This window comes from Bombina bombina, chromosome 3 (assembly GCF_027579735.1).
Source record: "Bombina bombina isolate aBomBom1 chromosome 3, aBomBom1.pri, whole genome shotgun sequence".
Lineage (NCBI taxonomy): Eukaryota > Metazoa > Chordata > Amphibia > Anura > Bombinatoridae > Bombina > Bombina bombina.
The window spans coordinates 89,012,657-89,038,471 of record NC_069501.1 but is presented as its reverse complement, the minus strand read 5'-3'; the positions used below and the strand labels follow the sequence as shown (position 1 = coordinate 89,038,471).

At 36.7% G+C, this 25,815-nt stretch overlaps 1 protein-coding gene across 1 annotated transcript in view; it reads right to left on the bottom strand.

Annotated features, from left to right (window-relative positions):
• Nucleotides 1–25,815, bottom strand: part of DSCAM (DS cell adhesion molecule) — a 717,945-nt gene that overhangs the window by 224,454 nt on the left and 467,676 nt on the right. The window contains exon 20 of the mRNA XM_053705914.1: nucleotides 18,068–18,221. Within this exon, the coding sequence (XP_053561889.1) occupies nucleotides 18,068–18,221 (154 nt within the window). The remainder of the gene's footprint in view (nucleotides 1–18,067; nucleotides 18,222–25,815) is intronic.

Sequence of the window (25,815 nt, the reverse complement as noted above, 5' to 3'; positions counted from 1 at the left end):
CTTTGATTTGGCCCTGTCCTGAGGAAGGGTGTGACCCTTACCTCCAGTAATGTCAGCAATAATTTCTTTCAAGCCGGGCCCGAATAAGGTTTGCCCTTTGAAAGGAATATTAAGCAATTTAGATTTAGAAGTCACGTCTGCTGACCAGGATTTAAGCCATAGCGTTCTGCGTGCCTGGATGGCGAATCCGGAGTTCTTAGCCGTTAGTTTGGTTAAATGCACAACGGCATCCGAAACAAACGCATTAGCTAGCTTAAGTGCTTTAAGCTTGTTCATAATCTCATCCAATGGTGCTGTGCGAATAGCCTCTTCCAGAGACTCAAACCAGAATGCCGCTGCAGCAGTGACGGGCGCAATGCATGCAAGGGGCTGTAATATAAAACCTTGTTGAACAAACATTTTCTTAAGGTATCCTTCTAATTTTTTATCCATTGGATCTGAGAAAGCACAACTATCCTCCACCGGGATAGTGGTACGCTTGGCTAAAGTAGAAACTGCTCCCTCCACCTTAGGGACCGTCTGCCATAAGTTTCGTGTGGTAGCGTCTATTGGGAACATTTTTCTAAATATCGGAGGAGGGGAAAAAGGCACACCGGGTCTATCCCACTCCTTGTTAATAATCTCTGTAAGCCTTTTAGGTATAGGAAAAACGTCAGTACACACCGGTACCGCAAAGTATTTATCCAGCCTACATAATTTCTCTGGGATTGCATCCGTGTCACAATCATTCAGAGCCGCTAACACCTCCCCTAGCAATACACGGAGGTTCTCAAGCTTAAATTTAAAATTTTAAATTTCTGAATTTGGTCTCCCTGGATCAGATCCGTCACCCACAGAATGAAGCTCTCCGTCCTCATGTTCTGCAAATTGTGACGCAGTATCGGACATGGCTCTCGTGTCATCAGCGCACTCTGTCCTTAACCCAGAGCTATCGCGCTTGCCTCTTAACTCAGGCAAGTTAGATAATACTTCTGTCATAACATTAGCCATATCTTGCAAAGTGATTTGTAAGGGCCTTGATGTACTTGGCGCCACAATATCACGCACCTCCTGAGCGGGAGGCAAAGGTACTGACACGTGAGGAGAGTTAGCCGGCATAACTTCCCCCTCGTTGTCTGGTGATAATTTCTTTACCGGTAAAGACTGACTTTTATTTAAAGTAACATCAATACAATTGGTACACATATTTCTATTGGGCTCCACATTGGCTTTTAAACATAATGAACAAGCAGATTCATCTGTATCAGACATGTTTAAACAGACTAGCAATGAGGCTAGCAAGCTTGGAAAATACTTTCAATAAATTTACAAGCAATATAAAAAACGCTGCTGCGCTTTTTAAAAACACAAAAAAACTGTCACAGTTGAAATAACAATGAACTAATTCAGTTATAGCAACCAAATTTTAACAGTAAATGTATGAAATTAGCAGAGGATTGCACCCACTAGCAAAAGGATGATTTAACCCCTTAATACCCAAAACGGATAATCAATTTAACAGTTAACGTTTTTATCACAGTCAAACACACTGTCACAGGTCTGCTGTGACTGATTACCTCCCTCAAAAATAAACTTTGAAGACCCCTGAGCTCTCTGGAGACGTCCTGGATCAAGGAGGAAGAAGCAGGAAGACTGTGATTGAATTTTAACTGCGCAACAAGGCGCTAAAAAAAGGCCCCTCCCACTCATAATACAACAGTGGGAGACCTGATATAACGGTTTCCATGCAGAAATATACGTTAGCCATGTGGAAAAAAATTATGCCCTAAAAGATTTATCACCAAGTACCTCACAAAACGATTAACATGCCAGTAAACGTTTTAAAAACAAACATTTCAAATGTTATGTAAAGTTATCACTAAGCCTGCTACCAGTCGCTTCTACTGCAGTTAAGGCTGTACTTACATCATATGGGTATCAGCAGTGTTTTTTTAGTCAATTCCATTCCTTAGAAAATATTTTACTGCACATACCTCATTTGCAGGGGACCCCGCATGCTATTCCCTTTTCTGAAGTTACCCCACTCCTCAGAATGTACGAGAGCAGCCAGTGGATCTTAGTTACGTCTGCTAAGATCATAGAAAACGCAGGCAGATTCTTCTTCTAAATACTGCCTGAGAGAAAAAACAGCACACTCCGGTGCCATTTAAAATAACAAACTTTTGATTGAAGAATAATTAAGTAAAAAACTCCTAACTCCTCTCACAACCTCCTTCTTTGTTGAGAGTTGCAAGAGAATGACTGGATATGACATGTGAGGGGAGGAGCTATATAGCAGCTCTGCTTGGGTGATCCTCTTGCAACTTCCTGTTGGGAAGGAGAATATATCCCATAAGTAATGGATGACCCGTGGACTGAACACACTTAACAAGAGAAAAATGTATTAACCCCTAAACCGCCGCACTCCTGCCTCGCAAACACTATAATAAATAGTATTAACCCCTAATCTGCCCTCCCTAACATCGCCGCCACCTAACTTCAAGTATTAACTCCTAATATGCCGACCGGACCTCGCCGCTACTATAATAAATGTATTAACCCCTAAAGCTAAGTCTAACCCTAACCCTAACACCCCCCTAAGTTAAATATAATTTTAATCTAACGAAATAAATTAAATCTTATTAACTAAAATATTCCTATTTAAAACTAAATACCTGTAAAATAAACCCTAATATAGCTACAATATAACAAATAATTATATTGTAGCTATTTTAGGATTTATATTTATTTTACAGGCAACTTTATATTTATTTTAACTAGGTACAATAGCTATTAAATAGTTATTAACTATTTAATAGCTACCTAGTTAGAATAATTACAAAATTACCTGTAAAATAAATCCTAACCTAAGTTACAATTAAACCTAACACTACACTATCAATAAATTAATTAAATAAATTACAGGCAAATGAGCTGATTACTTTGGGGCATGCCCCGCAAGAAGCCCCTTTAAGGGCTGGTAAAAGAGCTGATTACTTTTTAATTTAGAATTGGGTAGGGACCTTTATTATTTTGGGGGGGCTTTTTTATTTTATTAGGGGGCTTAGAGTAGGTGTAATTAGCTTAAAATTCTTGTAATCTTTTTCATTTTTTGTAATTTAATGTTTGTTTTTTTTGTAATTTAGTTTAGTTTATTTAATTGTATGTAATTGTAGGTAATTTATTTAATTAATTTATTGATAGTGTAGTGTTACTTTTAATTGTAACTTAGGTTAGGATTTATTTTACAGGTAATTTTGTAATTATTTTAACTAGGTTGCTATTAAATAGTTAATAACTATTTAATAGCTATTGTACCTAGTTAAAATAAATACAAAGTTGCCTGTAAAATAAATATAAATCCTAAAATAGCTACAATATAATTATTCGTTATATTGTAGCTATATTAGGGTTTATTTTACAGGTAAGTATTTAGTTTTAAATAGGAATACTTTAGTTAAAAAGATTTAATTTATTTTGTTAGATTAAAATTATATTTAATTTAGGGTTAGGGTTAGACTTAGCTTTAGGGGTTAATACATTTATTATAGTAGCGGCGAGGTCCGGTTGGCTGATTAGGGGTTAATACTTGAAGTTAGGTGGCGGCGATGTTAGGGAGGGCAGATTAGGGGTTAATACATTTATTATAGTAGCGGCGAGGTCCGGTTGGCTGATTAGGGGTTAATACTTGAAGTTAGGTGGCGGCGATGTTAGGGAGGGCAGATTAGGGGTTAATACCATTTATTCTAGTGTTTGCGAGGTGGGAGTGCGGCAGTTTAGTGGTTAATACATTTATTATAGTAGCGGCGAGGTCCGGTTGGCAGATTAGGGTTTAATAGTGTAGGTAAGGTAGTAGCGACGTTGGGGGGGGGGCAGATTAGGGGTTAATAAATATTATGTAGGTGTCGGCGATGTTAGGGGCAGCAGATTAGGGGTTCATAGGGATAATGTAGGTGGCGGTGATTTGCGGTCGGCAGATTAGGGGTTAAAAATATTTATTATAGTGGCGGCGATGTGGGGGGACCTCGGTTTAGGGGTACATAGGTAGTTTATGGGTGTTAGTGTACTTTAGAGCACTGTAGTTAAGAGCTTTATATACCGGCGTTAGCCCATAAAGATCTTAACTACAGCCTTTCCATGGGCGTTAGGAGTCTTGTCGGTAGAGGGTCTACCGCTCACTTCAGCCAAGACTCTAAATACCAGCGTTAGGAAGATCCCATTGAAAAGATAGGATACGCAATTGGTGTAAGGGGATCTGCGGTATGGAAAAGTCGCGGCTGGAAAGTGAGCGTTAGACCCTTTCCTGCCTGACTCCAAATACCAGCAGGCGGCCAGAAGCAGCGTTAGGACCCCTTAATGCTGCTTTTGACGGCTAACGCAGAACTCTAAATCTAGGCCTTAGTTTCTTTTAATAAGAGCATATCTAGGTAGGCTAAGAAGAGTACATATGTTCATAATACAAAACTACCCACACCCATTGACGTGCCATATTAAAATTGTGTGGTCCTTTTAAAAAAAAAAAAACTGTCCCTTTGAACAGAATTTCTGAGTCACCGGCTGATTTAGGGTTTCTGTCTCCATGGGGTAAATAGAACAGACAAGCCCCTGAGCTACATAACACATTATAATGATTAAGAGATAGAATTATACATTCCAGTCTTCCTCTAAATCAAAACTAGCGTGGTTTCAACTCACTATTTTTCCCTTGAAATCCTAAAATGATTTTATTCTTTATACTGACAGCGTTTCTCCTCAACTTCTTAATTACAAACGTCCTATTAAATTATTTGAGGCAATTTCAATGCACTGCATGTGAAAGCATAAATCATCTCAGGGAAAAGGCTTAAAAAGATTTTCAACTTTCATTCCAGCGTTGTCATTCTCTTTTAGTTTGCTGTGAAAATAATAAGAGCAATAATGAGATTTTGATGCTGTCGAGAGCATCCCTGTCGTGCTTCCCCGCTACTCTGATCCATTACCACAGTTAAATGTGGCAACTCAAGCTTACAATTCATAGATGAGACAACAAAGCTTAGAGACTTCAATGTAACAGAAGAATTAAAGGGACATTAAAGGGACATTAAAGGGACATGAAACTATATTTTTCTTTCATGATTTTAGGATAGAGCATACAATTTTTAACAGCTTTCCAATTTACTTCTATTATCTAATTTGCTTATTTCTTGGTATCCTGTGTTTAAAAGGATAACTAGGTATGCTCAATAGTTGAAAGCTACCTGCCGATTGGTAGATATGAATCTATTGTCATTGGCTTACCAATGTATTCAGCTTGCCCACAGTAGTGCATTGCTTCTCCTTCATTAAATAATACAAACAGAATGAAGCAAAATTGATAATAGAAGTAAATTGAAAAGTTGTTTAAACATGTATGTTCTATCCAAATCATAAAAGAAAAATCTTGGTTTTGTCCCTTTAAGGTTCCCATATTTAAGCCTCCAGTTGCCGGCACTACAAATAAAGCACATAAGAATAATAAAATAAAAAATAAAAACTTTGGCTTATCACTTTTTGTTGGACATGATGATGTTCCAAGTTCAGCATACCAGGATATGTCGTTAAGGGAAAAGTAGTCTAGCTATGTTGCAGCTGAGCACATACCCATGAGAGATAATAATGTTAGGAACGTGGGAGATCAGACAAGCAATGGATGCAGAATTATGAGAGCACAGAGCTAAGAAATAAACAATATGCCTTAAGGCATTCACGCAAAACTAGCTAATGTAAAACTAACAGTCTTATTCACGGCACATTAACAGTTGCAGAAACAAAGTGCAATTTTCGGAATGTTGTCTTTTCTGAGAAAACAACATTACTATGTATACTTTTCAAAACTTTTCATGCACAGTAGTTTCCCATAATACTCTGAGTAAAAAAGCTTGGGAAACATTGAATTTGTATCCTTTTCTGGAAAGTTACACACCTGCCATAGAAGTTAAAGGGACTTGAAACCCAATTTTTTTCCTTCATGATTCAAATAAAGCATACCATTGTGAACAACATTCCAATTTACTTATAATCTGCTTAGTTCTCTCTGAGAGCTAGCTGCTGACTGGTGGCTGCATATATAAGCCTCTTGTTATTGGCTTACCAATGTGTTCAGCTAGCTTGCAGTAGTGCAGTTAGCGCACATGACAATTTAGTAATCTTAAGGTGAGTTATTGAAATAGTACATAGAATTATTATATTATATTTTTTTTAGAAATAATAACATTTAAAAAAAATGATTAAACATACTGTAAAAAAGGTAAAATAATCCATAGAATATATATATGTTTAATGATTTTTAATAATTGTTATGTGCTAGCTCATCCCACGGCATGCCACAACCCTGCGCATGAACCACATACTGCCCGACCCAACCCCTCTCATCACAGCCCCACCCACAGTGGGTCTCTTGAAAGGGCCCACCCAAACTATTTTCTGAAGACACCGCTATAGCCATCCAAACCCCACACACCACTCTAACCTTGCTGACCCAAATCCTATGATAGCCAAATCACCCTTTGCCTTGAGAAATCTGCATTGAGCATTTCCAGCTTTGAGAGTTAGAAGATACACAATGTTCAGAGATAATTTACATGTAAAGGGGGCAAAATAAATAATACAAATGTATTGCAAATTATTTTACTACATATACCTAAACATAATTAAACATTTTATACTAACATCACAAGATGTTTAAATGTTCCTTTAATTCAAATAAACGTTTGCATTTTTTAAAAAAACTTAACTTACCATTCCATAAGTCTAGGATATATTTAATTTTATCTGGCCATCAGCAGCAGGGTTCTTTTCTTTCAGTTCCTTACTATTTTCTGAATTTTGATGGTTAACTAGCAAATTTGAGCCCTTGATATACATCTGATTATATAAAAATATCAACCCTTACATCTTCTGTCTCATTCACCTCTAAACATCTAGACTGCCTGATCCATAAAATTGGATGTTGTATCCTATATTTCTTCTATCTAGATAGCATATGTATTATCTAATGTGTACCCTTTAGTCATGTAATCAAAACTATAGAATATGGTAATGTGGACATGTATTGGCTGGGTTCTATGCCCCTATTGATTGAATGACTGCATTTTGAAGCAGTAGAATTTGATTACCAAGATACGAGCCTTGATGTCCAGTTCAAGATTGTATTGAACTTAGTTTAATTCAGTAAGATGAATAGAGAAAAAAAAACACTTGTTTATAGGAGGGAAAAGGCTGGATTATTCCAGCTGAATGAAATTTCTGAGAGAAAGGAAACCTGATTTAGAGAAAGATCTGGCAAGACACAAATTTCTGCTCTGTGAAAAGCACAATTGGGCTAAAAAAAGCTACTTCCAGGTGGTAACCGGGCCATAGAACAACCCATTGAGCTCCCCGTTGGTAACTTGGCCTAATGTGCTTAGAGGGTTTTGGGTGCACCTTACTGATTGGCCCCAAAATAGGCTGAAACAAGATATTGTGGGGCTGGACTAACCTTGTTATGCAGGATCAGACTTCACTAGTTTATAGGAGGGAAAAGGTTGGATTATTCCAGCTGAATTAAATTTCTGAGAGAAAGGAAACCTGATTTAGAGAAAGATCTGGCAAGACACAAATTTCTGCTCTGTGAAAAGCCCAATTGGGCTAAAATAAGCTGTTCCCAGGTGGTAACTGGGCCATAGAACAAGCCATTGAGCTGTTGTTCATTCCTGACTGATTGCTTCTCTTTATGTATGTACTGGTAAGACACCTAACGGACAGAAGAAGGAAGAGAACAAGCTGACACTTATCTTGTACCTTGAGGAAATTTAATCCATGTCATAATTTGTCAGAAACAGATCTGCACCATATTCCACCAAAATGTTGGAACTGACCTCCTAACAATAGGGTCAAGAAGAAAGTCTACATTAGGTATCTCTGGGGATTACTTTAAATTTGAGCATAATTAACTTTTTAATTTACACAAATATCTCCAGGGACTGGAAACAAAAGGACAATTCCTCGCCAATATGATCTTCTTAATAATGGTTTCAAGGTTTAAGATAAACAGAAGTTTATCCTCAAAAGACAAATACATAGTCGTGTTCTTAGAAGCACAGTCTACTGACTAAATCTTGTACTGCTGACATAGAGCTTTTTGTTGATTAATTCAAATCCTCCTTAGAAGCAACACAAATAAAAATATAAATTGAAACGTTAAGATTATGGAGTAGATGCAATTTTTTTTCCTGATGTTAGAAAAACTGGAACAGAGTTTTTTTTTTCTTTACAAAGTATCACAATCTTTCCAAGTCAAACACAGCAGACACTGATAACACACAAAATATGATCTGAAACTGCCAATAATGGATGACGATTGCTGTAATTCGATATGGGCTAATGAAGTCTGTGTGTGTTTTGCAATTGGAAATTTATGATAAGTTTTAAACAGTCTGAATGTCATTTGTATATAACCATAATGGGTATACTGGCATGCTTGTCCAATGTCTTTATTTATTTATTAATTTTAATTCATAAATATAACCTTTTTGGCAATATTTTAATCTAAAATCAAGAAGAACATGGCAGGAAATGTATTTCCATAAGAAAAAAATACTATCTCATCTTCTATAAAGGGATTTTAACAGCTATCACTCTGTAAATCGTAAAACTGCTAAGTGACAAGGTTTAAAATATCACCACTGTCATTGTACAGAACAAGATTTGCCTTTGCCCAATAGCTAGTATTGTGAGAAAATGGGGAGGTACTAGATATTGTAAATTATGTTTTTTCAAAACATGAGATTTTTTACTTCTTGTTATTTTTTAATGTGAAAACTAAACATTTCATGTTGTGGTTGTGATTTCAGTTTTCTCATATTTCCTGCATATGTAAATGTCTGCCCCACCCACTACCAAGCGACTATACTAAATTGCTAAATATAGGCTTAATAAATCTAGAGTACATATTCATATATACATCTTAAATGGCATCTGCGACCAAGAGACTATTGCAAATGTGGAAGATAATAGAATAACTCCAAACAATCTTGGAATACTGTTAAACATGTATAAAAGCCCCATGTTGCCCTTTATCAACATACTTTTATGGGGGGAAAAAATAGTAAAAGTATGACGGGAAGAACAAGTAGCAGATTTGAAAATGTGTTCAATAGAAACCTCATTTTTATAAGTCTAGAAATTAGATACAGGCGTAGTAGAAAGAGCCATAATATGAGGTGGAGGAGATTTTGCTGCCTCCAAGTAATCCTTGTGAATCAATTGTTTTAGCCCCAATAGCCTTCTGACCTTTAAGCAGACTGTAAAAATCTTGAAAATAAAATTTCAAAGCTCTAACTACATCCAAATTATGTAGAAGTCTTTCCTTACTATTCTTTGGGGAAGGACACAAAGAAGGAACATCAATCTCCTGAGAAGAGACAACCTTCAGTAAGAAGTTATGATTAAAATAGAATGAAAATGTTACATGAATAATATATATATATATATATATATATATATATATATATATATATATATATATATATATATATATATATATATATATATATACACAAGTCGTATGCAAAAGTTTAGGCACCCCTGACAATTTCCATGATTTCATTTATAAATAATTGGGTGTTTGAATCAGCAACTTCATTTTGATCTATCAAATAACTGAAGGACACAGTAATATTTCAGTAGTGAAATGAGGTTTATTAGATTAACAGAAAATGTGCAATATGCATCAAAACGAAATTAGACAGGTGCATAAATTTGGGCACCCCAACAGAAATATTGCATCAATATTTAGTAGAGCCTCCTTTAGCAGAAATAACAGCCTCTAGATGCTTCCTATAGCCTGTAATGAGTGTCTGGATTCTGGATGAAGGTATTTTGGACCATTCCTCCTTGCAAAACATCTCCAGTTCAGTTAGGTTTGATGGTTGCCAAGCATGGACAGCCCACTTCAAATCACCCCACAAATTTTAAATGATATTCTGGTCTCGGAATTGGGATGGCCATTTCAGAACATTGTACTTGTTCAACTGCATAAATGCCAGATTATATTTTGAGCAGTGTTTTCGGTCGTTGTCTTGTTGAAATATCCAGCTCCGGTATAACTTCAACTTTGTGACTGATTCCTCAACATTATTCCCAAGAATCTGCTGATGTTGAGTTGAATCCATGCAACCCACAACTTTAACAAGATTCCCAGTACCGGCACTGGCCACACAGCCCCACAGCATGATGGAACATCCACCACATTTTAATGTGGCTAGCAAGTGTTTGTCTTGGAACGCTGTGTTCTTTTGCCGCCATGCATAAAGCCCCCTTGTTATGACCAAATAACTCAATTATTTTTTCATCAGTCCACAGCACCTTCTTCCAAAATGAAGCTGGCTTGTCCAAATGTGCGTTTGCATACCTCAAGCGACTCTGTTTGTGACGTGTGTGCAGAAAAGGCTTCTTCCACATCACTCTCCCATACGTTGAATTGTTGAATGATGCACAGTGACACCATCTGCAGCAAGATGATGTTGTAGGTCTTTGGAGGTGGTCTGTGGGCTGTTTTTACTGTTCTTACCATCCTTTGCCTCTCTGATATTTTACTTCTGGCCTTAAAAAGAACTGTGCCTGTGGTTTTCCATTTCCTCACTATGCTCCTCACAGTGGCCACTGCCAGCTTAAATCTCTGCAATAGCTTTTTGTAGCCTTCTTCTAAACCATAATGTTGAACAATCTTTGTTTTCAGGTCATTTGAGAGTTGTTTTGAGGCCCCCCATGTTGCCACTCTTCAGAGGAGAGTCAAAAAGAACAACAATTTGCAATTGTCCACCTTAAATTCCTTTTCTCATGATTGGATGCACCTGTCTATGAAGTTCAAGGCTTATTGGGCTCACCAAACCAATTGTGTGTTCCAATTAATCAGTGCTAGGTAGTTACAGGTATTCAAATCAACAAAATGAGAAGGGTGCCCAAATTTATGCACATGTCTAATTTCGTTTTGATGCATGTTGTTAATCCAATAAACCTCATTTCACTACAGAAATATTACTGTGTCATTCAGTTATTTGATAGATCAAAATGAAATTGCTGATCCAAACACCTAATTATTTATAAATGAAAATCATGGAAATTGTCAGGGGTGCCTAAACCTTTGCATACGACTGATATATATATATATATATATATATATATATATATATATATATATATATATATATATATATATATATATATATATATATACATATATATATATATATATATATATATATATATATATATATATATATATATATATATATATTACTAAATACATGTAATATATATATATTACTAAATACATGTAGAAAAGTAATAAAGTTTAAAACTAGTCTGCACAGTTGGCCATCCTAAAGGTACGATATCATAAGACATCTTATTGCTATTAAAATTACTGCCAGTGGATACTATTTGTGTTTTGTGGAATCCAGATTCAATCTGAAGTGTTGGAAGAGTTCTTTTTGCTGCTTTTAACACGTTTATGATTTTGTAAAAAAGAAATCCTTAGTATCATATAATCTGTATTATCTCTCTTCTTATTGCCAAGTTCTCATAGTCCTTTTTATGACCCGAACATGGGGAGTAGACAGCATATCAATGTTCTGTTTAATAACAGTCAAGTTAAAAAAACATACTTTTTGAAATTGTTTAACTAAAGTAGACCGGTCCTGGAGCCTGCGCTAATGTCTCACCAAAGACCGCTGACTCCGTCTGCCTCCTTGTCACAGGAAAAGATTTTCAAGTGCGCTCTTCTGCCTCTGCGGATCTATGGGTGCTGGATAGGGCAAAAGTGGTGATCGTGAAGTCGATACAGTGTTCAAGCTAACAGTTTCGGCTATCCCAAGCAGCCTTTGTCAAGCTTGTCACTGCTTCCTGTTTCCCAATATTTATACAATTTCTGGCATCAATAAAAAGTTATTTGTCATGAAATAAAAAACATAAGTAAATAACTAGAATAATACTTATCTGATTACTGGTGTGCCCCAATGAGCTACTATCTGATCAAAACTTTCTGGTTGAGAGATCATTCCCTTTAATGAAGTTAATGTGCTTCTGAATTGTCGGCTACCAAATGTGAATGGCTTAAACTATACAATAATTGTGTCCATCCAATAAAGAATTTAAGAAAACCCCTTCATCACCAGAGAAATCCTGGTTGGTTCCCCCTGATAGTTGGTATATGCCAGTGCCGTGACAATGTCTGATTAAAACCTAAAATAGGTCTAGTGTTTGAGAAGGGGCTAACTCTGAAGAGCCCTGAAAATTGCTCAGAATTCTAAAACATTGATTGGTAACTTCGCCACCAGAGGAAACCAAACCCCTTGTGCCTTCCGAGACTCCCAGACATTCTGAAAGGCTGGTGTCCATTGTAATGACAACCCAAGATGGATTTAGAAAACAAGCTTCTTGAATCAGAGACCTGTGAGATATCCCCCCGGAAAGAGACTGTCTGGTTTTGTAATCCAGACAAATTGACTGAGAAGTCTGCATAATTTCCATTCTACTGCTTGAACATATAGAGTTAAAGAGGACGCAAGTGAAACATTACAAAGGGGATGGCATCTGAAGTTGCCACCATCAAATCTACAAGTTCCATACACCGAGCAACTGATGGATGAAACGTTAATAAAGTTATGCACCGGCTTTCTGCTTTACTGTCATAGAAAGATTCATAGACACTGATTCTTTCACAACCCCTAGGAAAGTAACTCTGGTTTATGGAATCAGAGAACTCTTTGTAAGATTGATCTTCCATCCATGGTCTTTAAAAAACTGAATCATGATTGCTGTGTGAAGTCGGCAAATGCAAGGACTGAGCTTGTATGAGAATGTCATCCAAGTAAGGGACTATGGAAATTTCCTGTGTCCTCATTAAAGACAGAAGAGCCCCCAGAACTTTTATGAACACCCTCGGAGCAATCGCTAGCCCAAAAGGAAGTGCCACAAACTGAAAATGTTTCTGCTGAAAGGCAAACCTGAGGAATTTGAATGGGAATATGTAGATATGCATCCTTCAGATCGATTGTGGTCATGAACTGACCCTGTTGAACAAACGGCAAAATAGTCTGAATTGTTTCCATTGTGAAAGTAGAGACACTCAGGAATTTGTTCATAGATTTGAAATCTAAAACTGGTCTGAATGTACCTTCCTTATCTGGCACTATAAAAAAGATTGGAATAGTAGCCTAGGCTTTGTTCTGCCTGTGAAACTGGGACAATCCCTCCCATTTTTTTGCAGATTCTGCACACATTGAAGAAAGGCTCCTGCCTTTAAATGATTCTTAGGAACATGAAACAGAAGGAACCTTCCTCGAAGGTTGCCTGATTCGAAAACCTATTCTAAAACCCTCCAATACTATGCTTAGCACCCAGGTATCCTGAACAGATTTGAACCATGCCTGCTGAAACAGTATCGATCTGCTACCTACCAGAGAAATATCTGGATAGGGTGCCAAACCTTCATGCTTACTTAAAGGAAATTGGTGATTTATTTTGCCTGCTTACAAGGATTTGCTGGCTACTAGGAGGACTTGGAAGATTCTGATTTTTGAGCAGACAATGGTGAGGATTTTTGTTTTCTGGACTGACGAAAGTAACGAAAACATCCCAATCTAGACTTACCCTAAGAACGTTTGTCCTGATGTAAGAAATTTCCCTTGCCGCCTTTTATGGTAGAAATATTTGCACCCAATCCTAGACCAAGGAAAACTTTTCCAGAAAAGGGAGGATGTAACAGTCTACTCTTTGACACCATATCCACAGACTTCAACCATAAGGCTCTCCTGTCCAGTACAACTAAAGCAGCATTCTTTGCATTCAAACTTATAATGTCCATTATTGCTTTGCAAATAAGGAATTTGCTACTTTGATTAGCTTCAAACAATCCTGAACTTCTTGTAAGGAAATTTTCTTCGGACACCCATTCCGAGTAGCTGCTCCTGCCACACAGGCAAAACTCACTGCAAGCTTGAGTAAAAACACTGCCTGCAAAAACACTTCTATGATAGGCCTCCAATTTCCTGTGCATAGGATCTTTAAGAATGTACTGGCCTCCAATGGTACAGTAGTTTTCTTTGCCAATGGAGAAATGGCTCCAATTACTTTGGTAATCAACTCTCAAACGTCAGCTTTATTGACAGGAATTGAAAACATCTTTTTGAACTTTGGAGAAGGAATTAACAGTATACTAAGTTTGTCCCATTACTTTAAAATCAACCCCAAAGGCTTAAACAATAAATCCAGTTATTTGACTGATTGACCCTCAGAGGAAGGGATCTCATGGACACAAGCCACTAATACCTCTTACAAATGGATTGTAAATGTTTAAACTTAAATAGAAAAGAGGAAGATAATGAATAATGTACCAAGGATGATTCCTGAGCCTCTGATAAAAATGTCTCCCTCTGAAGAAGCATCTAAGTCAGAAGTATCTGACACACTAGGAAACTGCAATATTATTTTCTTTTTGATTACTCTCTGGCATCTGATGTTTGTGCTTACTTGAAGGTGGCATAGCCCTCAAAAACTCTACATTAGTAGAACCCAGAAAATCCTTGTAATCCTGTGAAAAGTCCATATCCCCCCTCCATAGAAGCACTCAAAGAAGAGGGACACTGCCCTTGAGAGGGTACGGCACGAAAAGTTTGGTTAGACTTGGCAATACTGTCCACACAACCATTGCATAGTTGTAAAGGAGGACAGACAGACACAAGTTTGTAAAGCATACACTTAGTCTGATATGGCAAAAAATCCACAGATCTCCCCTTTAAAGTGTAATAAGAATACTAGAAACAAGTTTGCATAAAAATTCACAGGTATGCAAAGAATATGGATACAAATACTATGAGGCTAACAAGTGTGAAATACATTTATGCACAGTAATACACTGTACATAAAGTTGGAAAAAGTTTAGAGGTTTATGTAAGTATAACAAACGAACCCTCTAATCAATGCAAATGACAAAAAACTAGAATAATGTCCCAACCAAGCTCTTGATGTGTGGGTATTTTTACCCGTTTGACACATACCTCAACGGGGCACCAGCACAGCTCACTCAGAAATGAGAAGGTAATGGGAGCACTAAGGACCAAAAGCATGCAAAAAGCTAAACCCTCACACACCCGGTGCACTCTGCGCTATAGCGCCATCATAGCAGTGCTCACATATCCCCAAGGTATGCTAATTCTGATAGTCAAAAAAATGCCAGCACTCACATAACCCTGAGAGCATTATATCATGAACAGCAAATAATGAATTGCGCTGCTCTTATAAGATCCAAAAATATAGCCATGCTGTGTTATATACCTTGATTAAAGGGACCCCCACCAGCATTAACACACAAGTCTCAGACTAATACTGTTACATGTCAGTGTGATTAATAAAAGGATCAGGTCCGACAGACATCTCTGAATGCGGAGAGCAATACGCTCTCCGTATTAAGCATTGCACCAGCAGCTCATGTGAGCTGCTGGTGCAACGCCGCCCCCTGCAGACTCGCAGCCAATTGGCCGCCAGCAGGGGGGAGTCAATCAACCCGATCGTACTCGATCGGGTTGAATTCCGGCGATTCCTGTCCGACCTCATCAGAGCAGGTGGATAGGGTTATGGAGCAGCGGTGTCAGGCTAGTCAAAAAGAAAATTACTCTCACTGCCTATGGCACTACTCTACACCAATCTGCCCTTTTCTCTGTCCTCTGAGGGGGATAACGGGTCTCACAGTATTTTAAGCAGCCCTTTGCACGAAGAAATCTAAGCACCTCGCAACTTCACCTGTCTCTGTGAAGGAAGTGGGAGGGATTAAAGCTCTTGGAGATGGGTAATTTGGTGGAAAGGAGCTTAATCCCATATGTCAGGGCTTGTCGACTCTTACTACTTTATGAAAGAAATTCTTGTTTAGAAATACAAAATTATTGTTTTTATTAAAAATAAAAAAAGTTTCCTGACTTTGCCCACCCCCTTAGGAGCTGAAAAAAATGCCTGAATAACAAAAACCCTTTCCACAGATAAGGAAAACAATGCTTTTACAATACTGCTTATTACACATCACTCCTCTTCTGTTTGTTTCAAGGTATGAGGAATAGCATTAAACAATAATAATTTGTCTTGTAATGTAACACAAAACAATGATTATTAGAATGGCCTACATAATTCTACTAAAATGAAAAAAAACCATGAAGGTAAGTTCTTAAGTTTCCAAAGAAGACTAAAATCCTTTCACATGTGTGAGATTAGAGTCTCTACACTGTCATAAAAAAGGGTACGGTTGGGGTCTGTTTGTGAACACTTATGGTACAACTGCTGTGGTTGTACCCTCAATGGATCATAATTACAACTTATGGAACTAATATGTACCGTTTAGTGGTAAATAAGGTACAAATATGTTTCTAACTGTCAAAGGGTCCATGTCTGTATCATACAATCCCCCAAAAAAGGTACAATCACTTGTTTGACTAAAGGTTTGAGGGGATGGGTGTTTCAAGGCTGCCAACCCCTGCAAGTCCATATAATTTGTGCACCTCAATTATTCAATGAACACATAACTAGCAGTCACCCAAAATGAATTCAACATACATGTTGTACAGCAAAATTATTAATATTCAATGGTTGTTGGTAATATGCAAGAAGTGGGCTAGGCAACAAAAAATACTTAACCCATATCTTCAATAACACTGTGTTGCTGGTTCTAAATAGCACACAAGCACTTAATATTTTAATGTTTATATTTAGAGCATCAAGATGATTGTTAGCAATTTCTACTTTTCACAGTCCACAGCGGTACACACAGTGGGTAATTTTGATTTGATCTGGACATGTATCCGTACAAACAGTAGTGCTCAGAGACTGTGTGGCATTCATAAATGATTTGAGAGAGGATAGTTGAATTAGGATTTCACTCTCCAGACTGATATTTCACAAAGCAATAATTATTTGGTAAAAAGGATAAAGTGCTGTACTGCACTACAGTAAGAAAGGAGTTTATACTTTGGTATGTACAATGCACTTGACAACAGAGTGTACAGATGACATCACTATCTACACAGATATGCTGGAATTGCTACACAGTATATTATAAATATATATATCACACATACATTAGTTGCTAAACTATGTATCATTCTCACACAGCCAGTGTTTTCAAAAATGAAGTACTCCGTTACTAATCCACATGCTTATCACCTTGATAACATTTTATAAAATCTTTAAAAATTACTGTGCCGATGGACATGACTGCCAAATCCAATGCGTGTTTAGCCCACTATGCCCATAATTTCAATACCAGATAATGAGGGTCACATGGCCAACTAATGAAACTGAACTACCATTGTACAAACGGATTTTTCATCACCATAGCTAAATATCACTTAATTGCATCTGTAAATTACACTCTTTCTCATTATCTCTTAATAAAATCATTATAACTATGATAATGTGTAATTCTGGCCACTGACCAACCATACAATCTCTTGCAATCTGTTTTGTCCTGATACATCTGTGCTGACGAAAAAACATTTCCTATATGTACATTTATTAATTATATTGTACTCAAATGTTGTTGGAATTCAGTGGAATTTAAATAAGATATAATCTGCAATGGGCAATGCCTGCCTCTGTATATCGTCATGATGCTAAAATAGCAAATGTATTTCTATAATATTTGCCTTTTAAGCTTATCTCATTTGTGAGGTTCAGAAGTTTAATAACTCTGCTCATTAATTTCCTATTTGGGCAGTACATTATTAATGGCTTGCTATATTCACGTCTAACACTGGATCATTCATTATTTAATATTTAATAGAAGATCAAGTGCTCAGAACAAGAGTTTGATACATTCTGGAAATAACATTTTCTCTGCTGTAAAATAACTGCTTTGTAACCTTTACAAGTTTTAATTGTCGATTGCTTGGCAAGTTTCCTTCCTTCAGTAACCAACTATTTATTTAAAAGCACAGCTTGTCAGAAAAGCCTCAAAGACTCATTTCTTCTGATTATTCAGCTGATAGATTAAATTAAAAAGCAAACTACATTTTAAACTACTGGTAGAAAAAACATTTATATTCACCTTTAGCAACTGGTTCAACTGTAATGATGTCACTGCTGTTTCCTCTTCCTGCAGCAGTCACCGCAACCACCCAGACGCTATATTGTCTGTTTCTACTCAAGTTTGGGATTTTGTAGAAAAAAGAATCAGGGGCCGCCTCAAATTCGCTAATAACCTGTGGAAAAAAAAAAACAACAACAATATTTAGTGTCTGGATAATTATTATTAAAGGGACAGTCAAGTCAAAATTAAACTTTCATGATTCAGATAAGACATGCAATTTTAAACAACTTTTCCCTTTACTTTTATCATCAAATTTACTTTGTTCTCTTGGTATTCTTTGTTTAAATCTAAACCTAGATACGCTCAAACAAATGTTTAAGCCTTTTGAAGGCCGCCTCTTATCTCAAGGCATTTTGGCAGTTTTTTTAGAGTTAGACAGTGCTAGTTGATGTGTGCCATATAGATAACATTTTTGATCACTCCCGTGGAGTTATTTATAAGTCAGCACTGACTGGCTAAAATGCAAGTCTGTCAAAAGAACTGAGTTAAGGGGCAGTCTGCAAAGGCTTAGATACAGTGGGTATTGAAAATAACCACTCCCCTTGAAAATAATCACATTGTGTTGCGTTGCAGCTTGAAATAAAGACAGACACAGTTTTTGTTTATCTAGTTGTAATTACTCAGTGCAACTTATAACATCCAAGTGAAAGATATAACACCAACCTGTCAGGCAAAAATAATGACAATTTAAAAACAGAATCCCTGATCACCCCCTTGTGTCAGTATTTTGTTGAACCACCTTTTGCTTTAATCACAGCCATTAGTCTGTTGGGCTATGTATCTACTAACTTTGCACATCTTGACTGTGCAATATTTGCCCACTCTTCTTTGCAGAACCGTTTGTGGACTGCAGTCTTCAAGTCATGCCACAGATATTCAAGGACATTCACCTTTTTCTCCTTCAAACACTGTGTGGTCATTTTTGCTGTGTGCTTTGGGTCATTGTCATGTTAGAAGGTACCCCTTCTTCCCATTGACCACTTCCTGGTAGAGGGCAGCAGATTTTCCTCAAGAATTTCATGGTATTTTGCCCCATCCATTATTCCTTTTATCCTGACAAGTGCTCCAGTGCCTGCTGCAGAAAAAAACATCCCATAACAGGATATTACCACCTCCATGCTTTACTGTAGGTATGGTGTTATTTGGATGGTGAGCTGTATTGGATTTCCTCCAGACATATCATTTGTTATTGAGGCCAAATAATTGAATTTTAGTCTCATCTGACCATAACACATTTTTCTATGTGGCCTCAGAATCCCCTAGGTGTGTTATGACAAAGCTCAATCGTGACTGCATGTGGCCTGTCTTGAGGAGTGTTTTTTTTCTTGCAACCCTCCCATACAAGCCATATTTGTGGAGAATTTGTGATATTGTTGTCACATGCACACAATGACCACTATTTGTCATAAATTCCTGCAACTGCTTCAGAGTTGCTGAGGGCCTCTTGGTAGCCTCCTGGCTCTTTCATCCTGTTTAGGGTGACGTCCTGATTCAGAGAGGGTCTGTGTTGTACCAAAAACCTTCCACTTCTTAATAATATAATTCACTGTGATTCTAGGCATTGATAAAGCCTTTGATATTTTCTTGTATCCATTTCCTGACTTGTGCCTGTCCACAACATTATCCCAGAGATCTTTTGACAGTGCCTTGCCACCCATAGTTGATTGTTTGCTTCAGTTGCACTACCAGGGACTGAGATGCTCCAGAAAAGCTCTTTTCATGCTGAGCTAATCAATATGCCCACAGCTGATCACAGTTGAAGGTCAAATGGCTTTGTGTGTGCCATTGAGAAGGTGATTAGCTACACCTGATTGAGCTTACAAGTAATTTTAGGAGGGGGGTGATCCTTTTTGCAACTGTTTTTTGCAACTGGTGTTATATCTTTCACTTGTATGTTATAAGTTGCACTAAGTAATTACAACTGGATAAGCAAAAACTGTGTCTGTCTTTATTTTAGGCTGCAAAGCAACAAAATGTGATTATTTTCAAGGGAGATGATTCTTTTCAATACCCACTGTATAAGGCAAACACAGAGGTAAAGAGTATATATTAATATAACAGTGTTGGTTATGCCAAACTGGGGAAAGGGTAATAAAGGATTAGATATCTTTTTAAACAATAACAATTTTCATGTAGACTGTCCTTTTAATATCTTTGCTATAAAAGATGCCACTTATAACTGAATAACTGAAGGGACACTGAAGTCAAAATTAAACTTTAATTATTTTTCGATATAGTGTGATACAATCACACTCCTGAGTATATCTAGATATGCTGTCATGGAGCAAAGATATGTTTCAACAAGGCATAGTCTCCCTCTAACAACATAATTAAAATGTAAAATGTTGTTTATGTACGTAACAGGCTTGAGTAAGCCTCCATACGTGAACTCTAACCATAGTCAAGCATATAATTGTGTATAATGCTTGACACAAATCCAATAGGAGGGGAAGCAATGATAAAAAAAGATAAGTGGCATAACTCTTTACAGCATTTTTGGGGAGGTTGTAAAAATCTGGTGAAATGAATTGTTTCAACTGTTTGTTTTTTTGTTTTTTTTTTAAATATGGTGCATATATACAAGCTTAAACAAGTGCATATAGCCCTTCATCAACAGTCAAAGTTATACAGTAAAAACAAATATTAATATTTATTAATACGATTCCAAGCTCCCTCCGAGCATGTTGTATAAATGTTAAGCTCTGATTTCCATACAGACAGAGAAGTGCTCTACGAGGAATGAACAACAGCTCAGTAGCTTGTTCTACGACGAGTTACCACTTGGGAGCAGCCTATTTAGCCCAATTGTGCTTTTCACAGAGGAGAACTTTCCTGAAGTATATCAGTCTGATGCCGCCTAACAAGGCCCTGAAATACCTTACAATTCTCCTCTGAACAAGGAACATGACAACTCCAGAAGATCGTTTCAGCCTTCTTTGTGCCTTGTCAGTGAGATGCTGTTATACCCGCTAAGCAAATTGGGCAAGGATTCCATGTCTGGTTTCCCCATTACCCTTAGGGAGACTTCCCTAGCATAATAATACAAATACATACTGAAAGAGAAGCGATCTACAAAGAACGAACAGCAGCTCAGTAGCTTGTTCTATTATGAGTTACCACGTGGGAGCAGCCTCTTTTAGTCCAATTATATTTTTCACAGAGGAGAACTTTCCTGAAGTATATCAGTCTGATGCCGCCTAACAAGGTCAGTCCAGCCCCGAAATACCAGGCAAAACTTTTCTGAACAAGGAACATAGCAACCCCAAATTAACTTTCCTGAAGTATATTAGTCTGATACCACCTAACAAGTTCAATCCAGCCCCGAAATACCAGGCAAACCTTCTCTGAACAAGGAACATAGCAACCCCAAACTATTGTTTTGGCCATTTTTGGGCCTTGTTGGTTCCTATGTTCCTCTAAGCACATTGGGCAAGAAGTCCATGCCAGGTTTACCCATAACCTCAGGGTTTTATTACAAATGCATACAGAATGAGAACTGCTCTACCAGAAGCTCTGATTTCCAGCATTACCATTTGTGTGTCACATTAGTATATGTTTACTGAAAAGAAAAACAAGAGCAAGGAGTTATTCAGCTTTTACTAATTACTGAAACCACTGGAATATCTCTAGGACACTGTATAATTATTGTGATCTCAAGTGCCTAAATAATGAAAAGTCAGCAAAGAATGATAACTTAGTTTTCCAATCTTGCTAGACACAACGGCAAATTTATAGTTTTTATAATAAAAAAATACATAAGCTCTGCACAGAGAGATTGTTACTAACTTTTACTGTTAAAGGAGATAAAATGCATAGGGGTCAATTCCAACCTTGTCGATTGTGTTTGTTGGCTGTTTCTAGCTCCTAAAACACCTTTTCAAATATTGTATAGATCCTAACAGAAAAGATGACACCATTTTCTTATTAGAAAAATATTGTAATGGATATCTGAAAAATCACCAATACAGTTCATGGACAACATTGACTTTGGCAATCATAGTGCACCTGACCACAAGCTGTCGGCTAAATATTGACAAGAAAATGGACACATCACAGCCAAATGCCCTCGATAAATGCTCAACACCCAGAGACCAATCGAAAACACACTTCAGCCACTAAGTGGGATCCGACTCAAAAACAAGATGACGTTGCCCATGCCAATAATAGCAACAACCATTTTGATGATAATTGAATCTCGCCAAAAAAAATTGTACTGAATATGTCATGATCATTATCATCAATTTAATGAAGAACACATTTACTTTATATCAGCATAAGATACATTGACACAGATATCAATACCACTGTATTTCTATCAATAAATAGCTTTTAAAATATTTATTATTATTTTTTATGATCAAGAGCCATTAACGGTCTTTAACAGTGCAATTTTGGGGAAGTGGACATCGAATATCATTGGAATTATCACCCTCGGCTGTGTTTGATTGTGACCACTTTGATTTAAAAAAAATGCCTATTTTATATCAAACAAGGATTTCAGAAAAATTGGATTCAACTCCTTAATAAGATTTTTTTTTTTCAATGATTTTGCAAATTTTAAGTTATAACATTTATTGTGTGCATGCTTTTAATGATAGTAGGAACATCCATTTAATGCCTTGCTAGACATTTTGTTTATGCTATTTTTTTTGTTACAAATAAATTATTAATTTGCCATAAAGACAGTTGTGGTTAAGGGCATGGATGAAATCAAGGATTTGATCTTTCAAGATTTTATTCAGAATATATATAATTTTTTTTGAATGGGGTAAAGCACCCCTGGTAGCCTGCTATTAGACTATTTAGTATGTATTGCCCAGGGTGCGCTTCAATATATATATATATATATATATATATATATATATATATATATATATATATATATATATATATATATATATATATATATATATATATATATATATATATATATATATATATATATATACTGTATATAAAGAAAGTCTAAAAAAAGGGTTTGATTGTTTTTCTAAAGATCATAATACATGAAAGCAAACCAAACATTTGAATAAAGAAGATCGGACAGTGAGAACAGTGAGAAAAATGTATTACTATGGTTACAGTATTATAAATATTTTAGACTCCAATATTTACATGACAATATAAAATAAAAGGACAGGATAGAGATTTTGCAAATCAGTTTAAAACCATGAGGATTAGGATGATAAGTGAAGCATTGTGGAAATATCATAATTATAAGCAGAGTATTACAATTTATTCTCAGACCTTCTCTAACACATTTTTCTAAAATCATGCTTGCTCAACAAATCATTTTTTGTCTAAAAAGTGGATAGACTTAGGTTAGGAATTATTCCTTGCTGACCAGAGAGGACTACATTGCATTGTGAACCAATAGCTAAATATCTAGGTCACCTCTGCAATATTTTCATTGGCAGTTACCACAGATATATTTTCTTTAAAGAACAATAGGATCTGGAGATATATGTAAGAGCATTGGGAATTACTTTTCCTAGAATGTTTTCTAGGGGTTTTGGCATGTTGGCAGGAAGTTACGGCACATGCAGCAAATTGTCTTCTTCAAACTCCCTGCAATTGCTTTTATATGTCACTGTCTGTAACGATCATCCATTGGTGCTGGTTGGAGGTGTGGGAGGGAAGGAGGGAGGTGAGTGGGGGGCCCACTGGGGGAGGAGCAGAGTTCCCTACAATGCAGCAAAATAGGTTTTGGAAGAGAGAGAGAGAGAAAGAGAGATGGAGCCCTACACTACAGAAAATGTAAAGAAAAATCAAATAATCATTTAGAGGAGAGGTGGGGAGGGCGAGTGGTAGCCCTACACTAAAGAAAAAATATAATAAAATAATAAAATAAATAAATACAAATACACTAATTTGTTACTGGCACACTTTCTGCCAGTAATGAATATGGCAGGAACCAGTTGGAGGGGAAGGGTTAGAGAGCTATTTGGTTGGGGAACAGGGAGGTGAGAGGGTGAGGAAGTAGCCCTATACCGCAAAAAATACAAATTAACTACTTAAATTTTTTTTTTTTTTTTAAAAAGCACTAAACTGGCAGACTGACTGCTAGTACCTATGACGGTGGTGACCAGTGGAGGGGGGGGGGGGCAGAGCTGTTTGGGAGGTAGTAATCAGGGGGTGGGAGGTGTCAGGTGGGAGGATAATACCTATGGTATAGCAAATTTGGCCCTGATTAACCCCTTTACTGCCAGGAATTTCAAAAGTGTGATGCGCAGCTGCAATAGTGGCCTTTTTATTACCAAAAAACAATGGCAAAGTCACGCGTGTCTGCTATTTCTGAACAAAAGGGATCCATGGAAGATTTACAACTATATATCTTATGAATGCAGTATTTGTGTGTAAATAATTTCAGTGAGAAACAGTAAAAGATTTTTTTTATATGATCATATTTGGTCGGCCAAATAGTGGCATCAAATACCAAAATGGGCCTAGATCAATATCATGGGTTGTTTACTTTAGATATTTATAGTTTTGAGGGTTAATTAACACAACAATACAAAGATACACACTCAGACCCCTCCAATACAGATAAAGCCATATTCTTTATTACTACAATTTCAAGAAGCTTATCTATAAATAGCAGGAACACTTTTATCTAGCAATACGACCTTCAATACAAAAAGTTGTTTTGTAGATGACACTTAAAAGAGGTTCAGATTTCTAATATATAACAAACAGTGATGTAACTTGGGTGCCAGATGCAGTTGGAGGTAGAAGGACTTAGGATCAATTAGGAAGCTTAATGGCAGAGATTGCTGAAAAAGAGAAGCAACAAATGTGGGTTCTAAGTCCTGAAGATGACCAAGGATTCCAACAAACTTCAGCACCACTCCAGTGGACAGGGTTTGTAGCACAGACATGGGGGTCATAGCCAGAAAATTAGGATCCTTTAATGAAAAAAAAACTTTCATATTGAAAATAGATCATTTGAGGCACTGATGCTGCATAACTCTCAAAGAAGTAACTGGGTAAAATGCAGGTGTATATAAAGCCCTTCTTCTCTGACCATCAACATCAAAACTTTAAAAATCTCCTCTTTTCCGGTCAATAGCTGAGAGACAGACTTGATGGACAGAGAGTAGTAGACCTACCCAGCTAGAAGCCAACCAAGTTAAGAGAAACCACCTCAAGTCAGATTGTCCACCAACTTAACTGCTCCGCCCAAGAGATTGGTTGGCCTTTATCCATTAAAAGTTCCACTCTGTCCTTGTTGTCTCACTAGGATTATAGTAGTTACAGAAATAGAACAGTTTTCATAAAATGAAGCTTCATGGGATCAAATACTATGTCCATGTAATACAAAACTTAAGTTAATAAGAATTCAAGGACTGACTATTAAACTGTTATACCATTAACATAATAATACGGTTAGCTGAGAATTTAAGCAGATTTAACAAAACATGTCCCTTTTTCCTTGAGAAATGTTATTTAAATGGTAAACATTGAATATATCATTAAAAAAGTATAGGTTTTTTTTTCCTTTTGTTTCTGTAACACTTTTGTGATTTATTGTTACAGGCTCAGGTTTGGAAGGAATCATAAGGAAATAAAAATATTACTTTTCATGACCATGTATTTCCTTTTTTATACTCCTTCACGCCAGTTAGATTGCTTTCTAATATGCTGACACGATGTGCGCCTTGTTAAAGTAACAGATGTATTATGACAAACACAATAATATTTTGAGG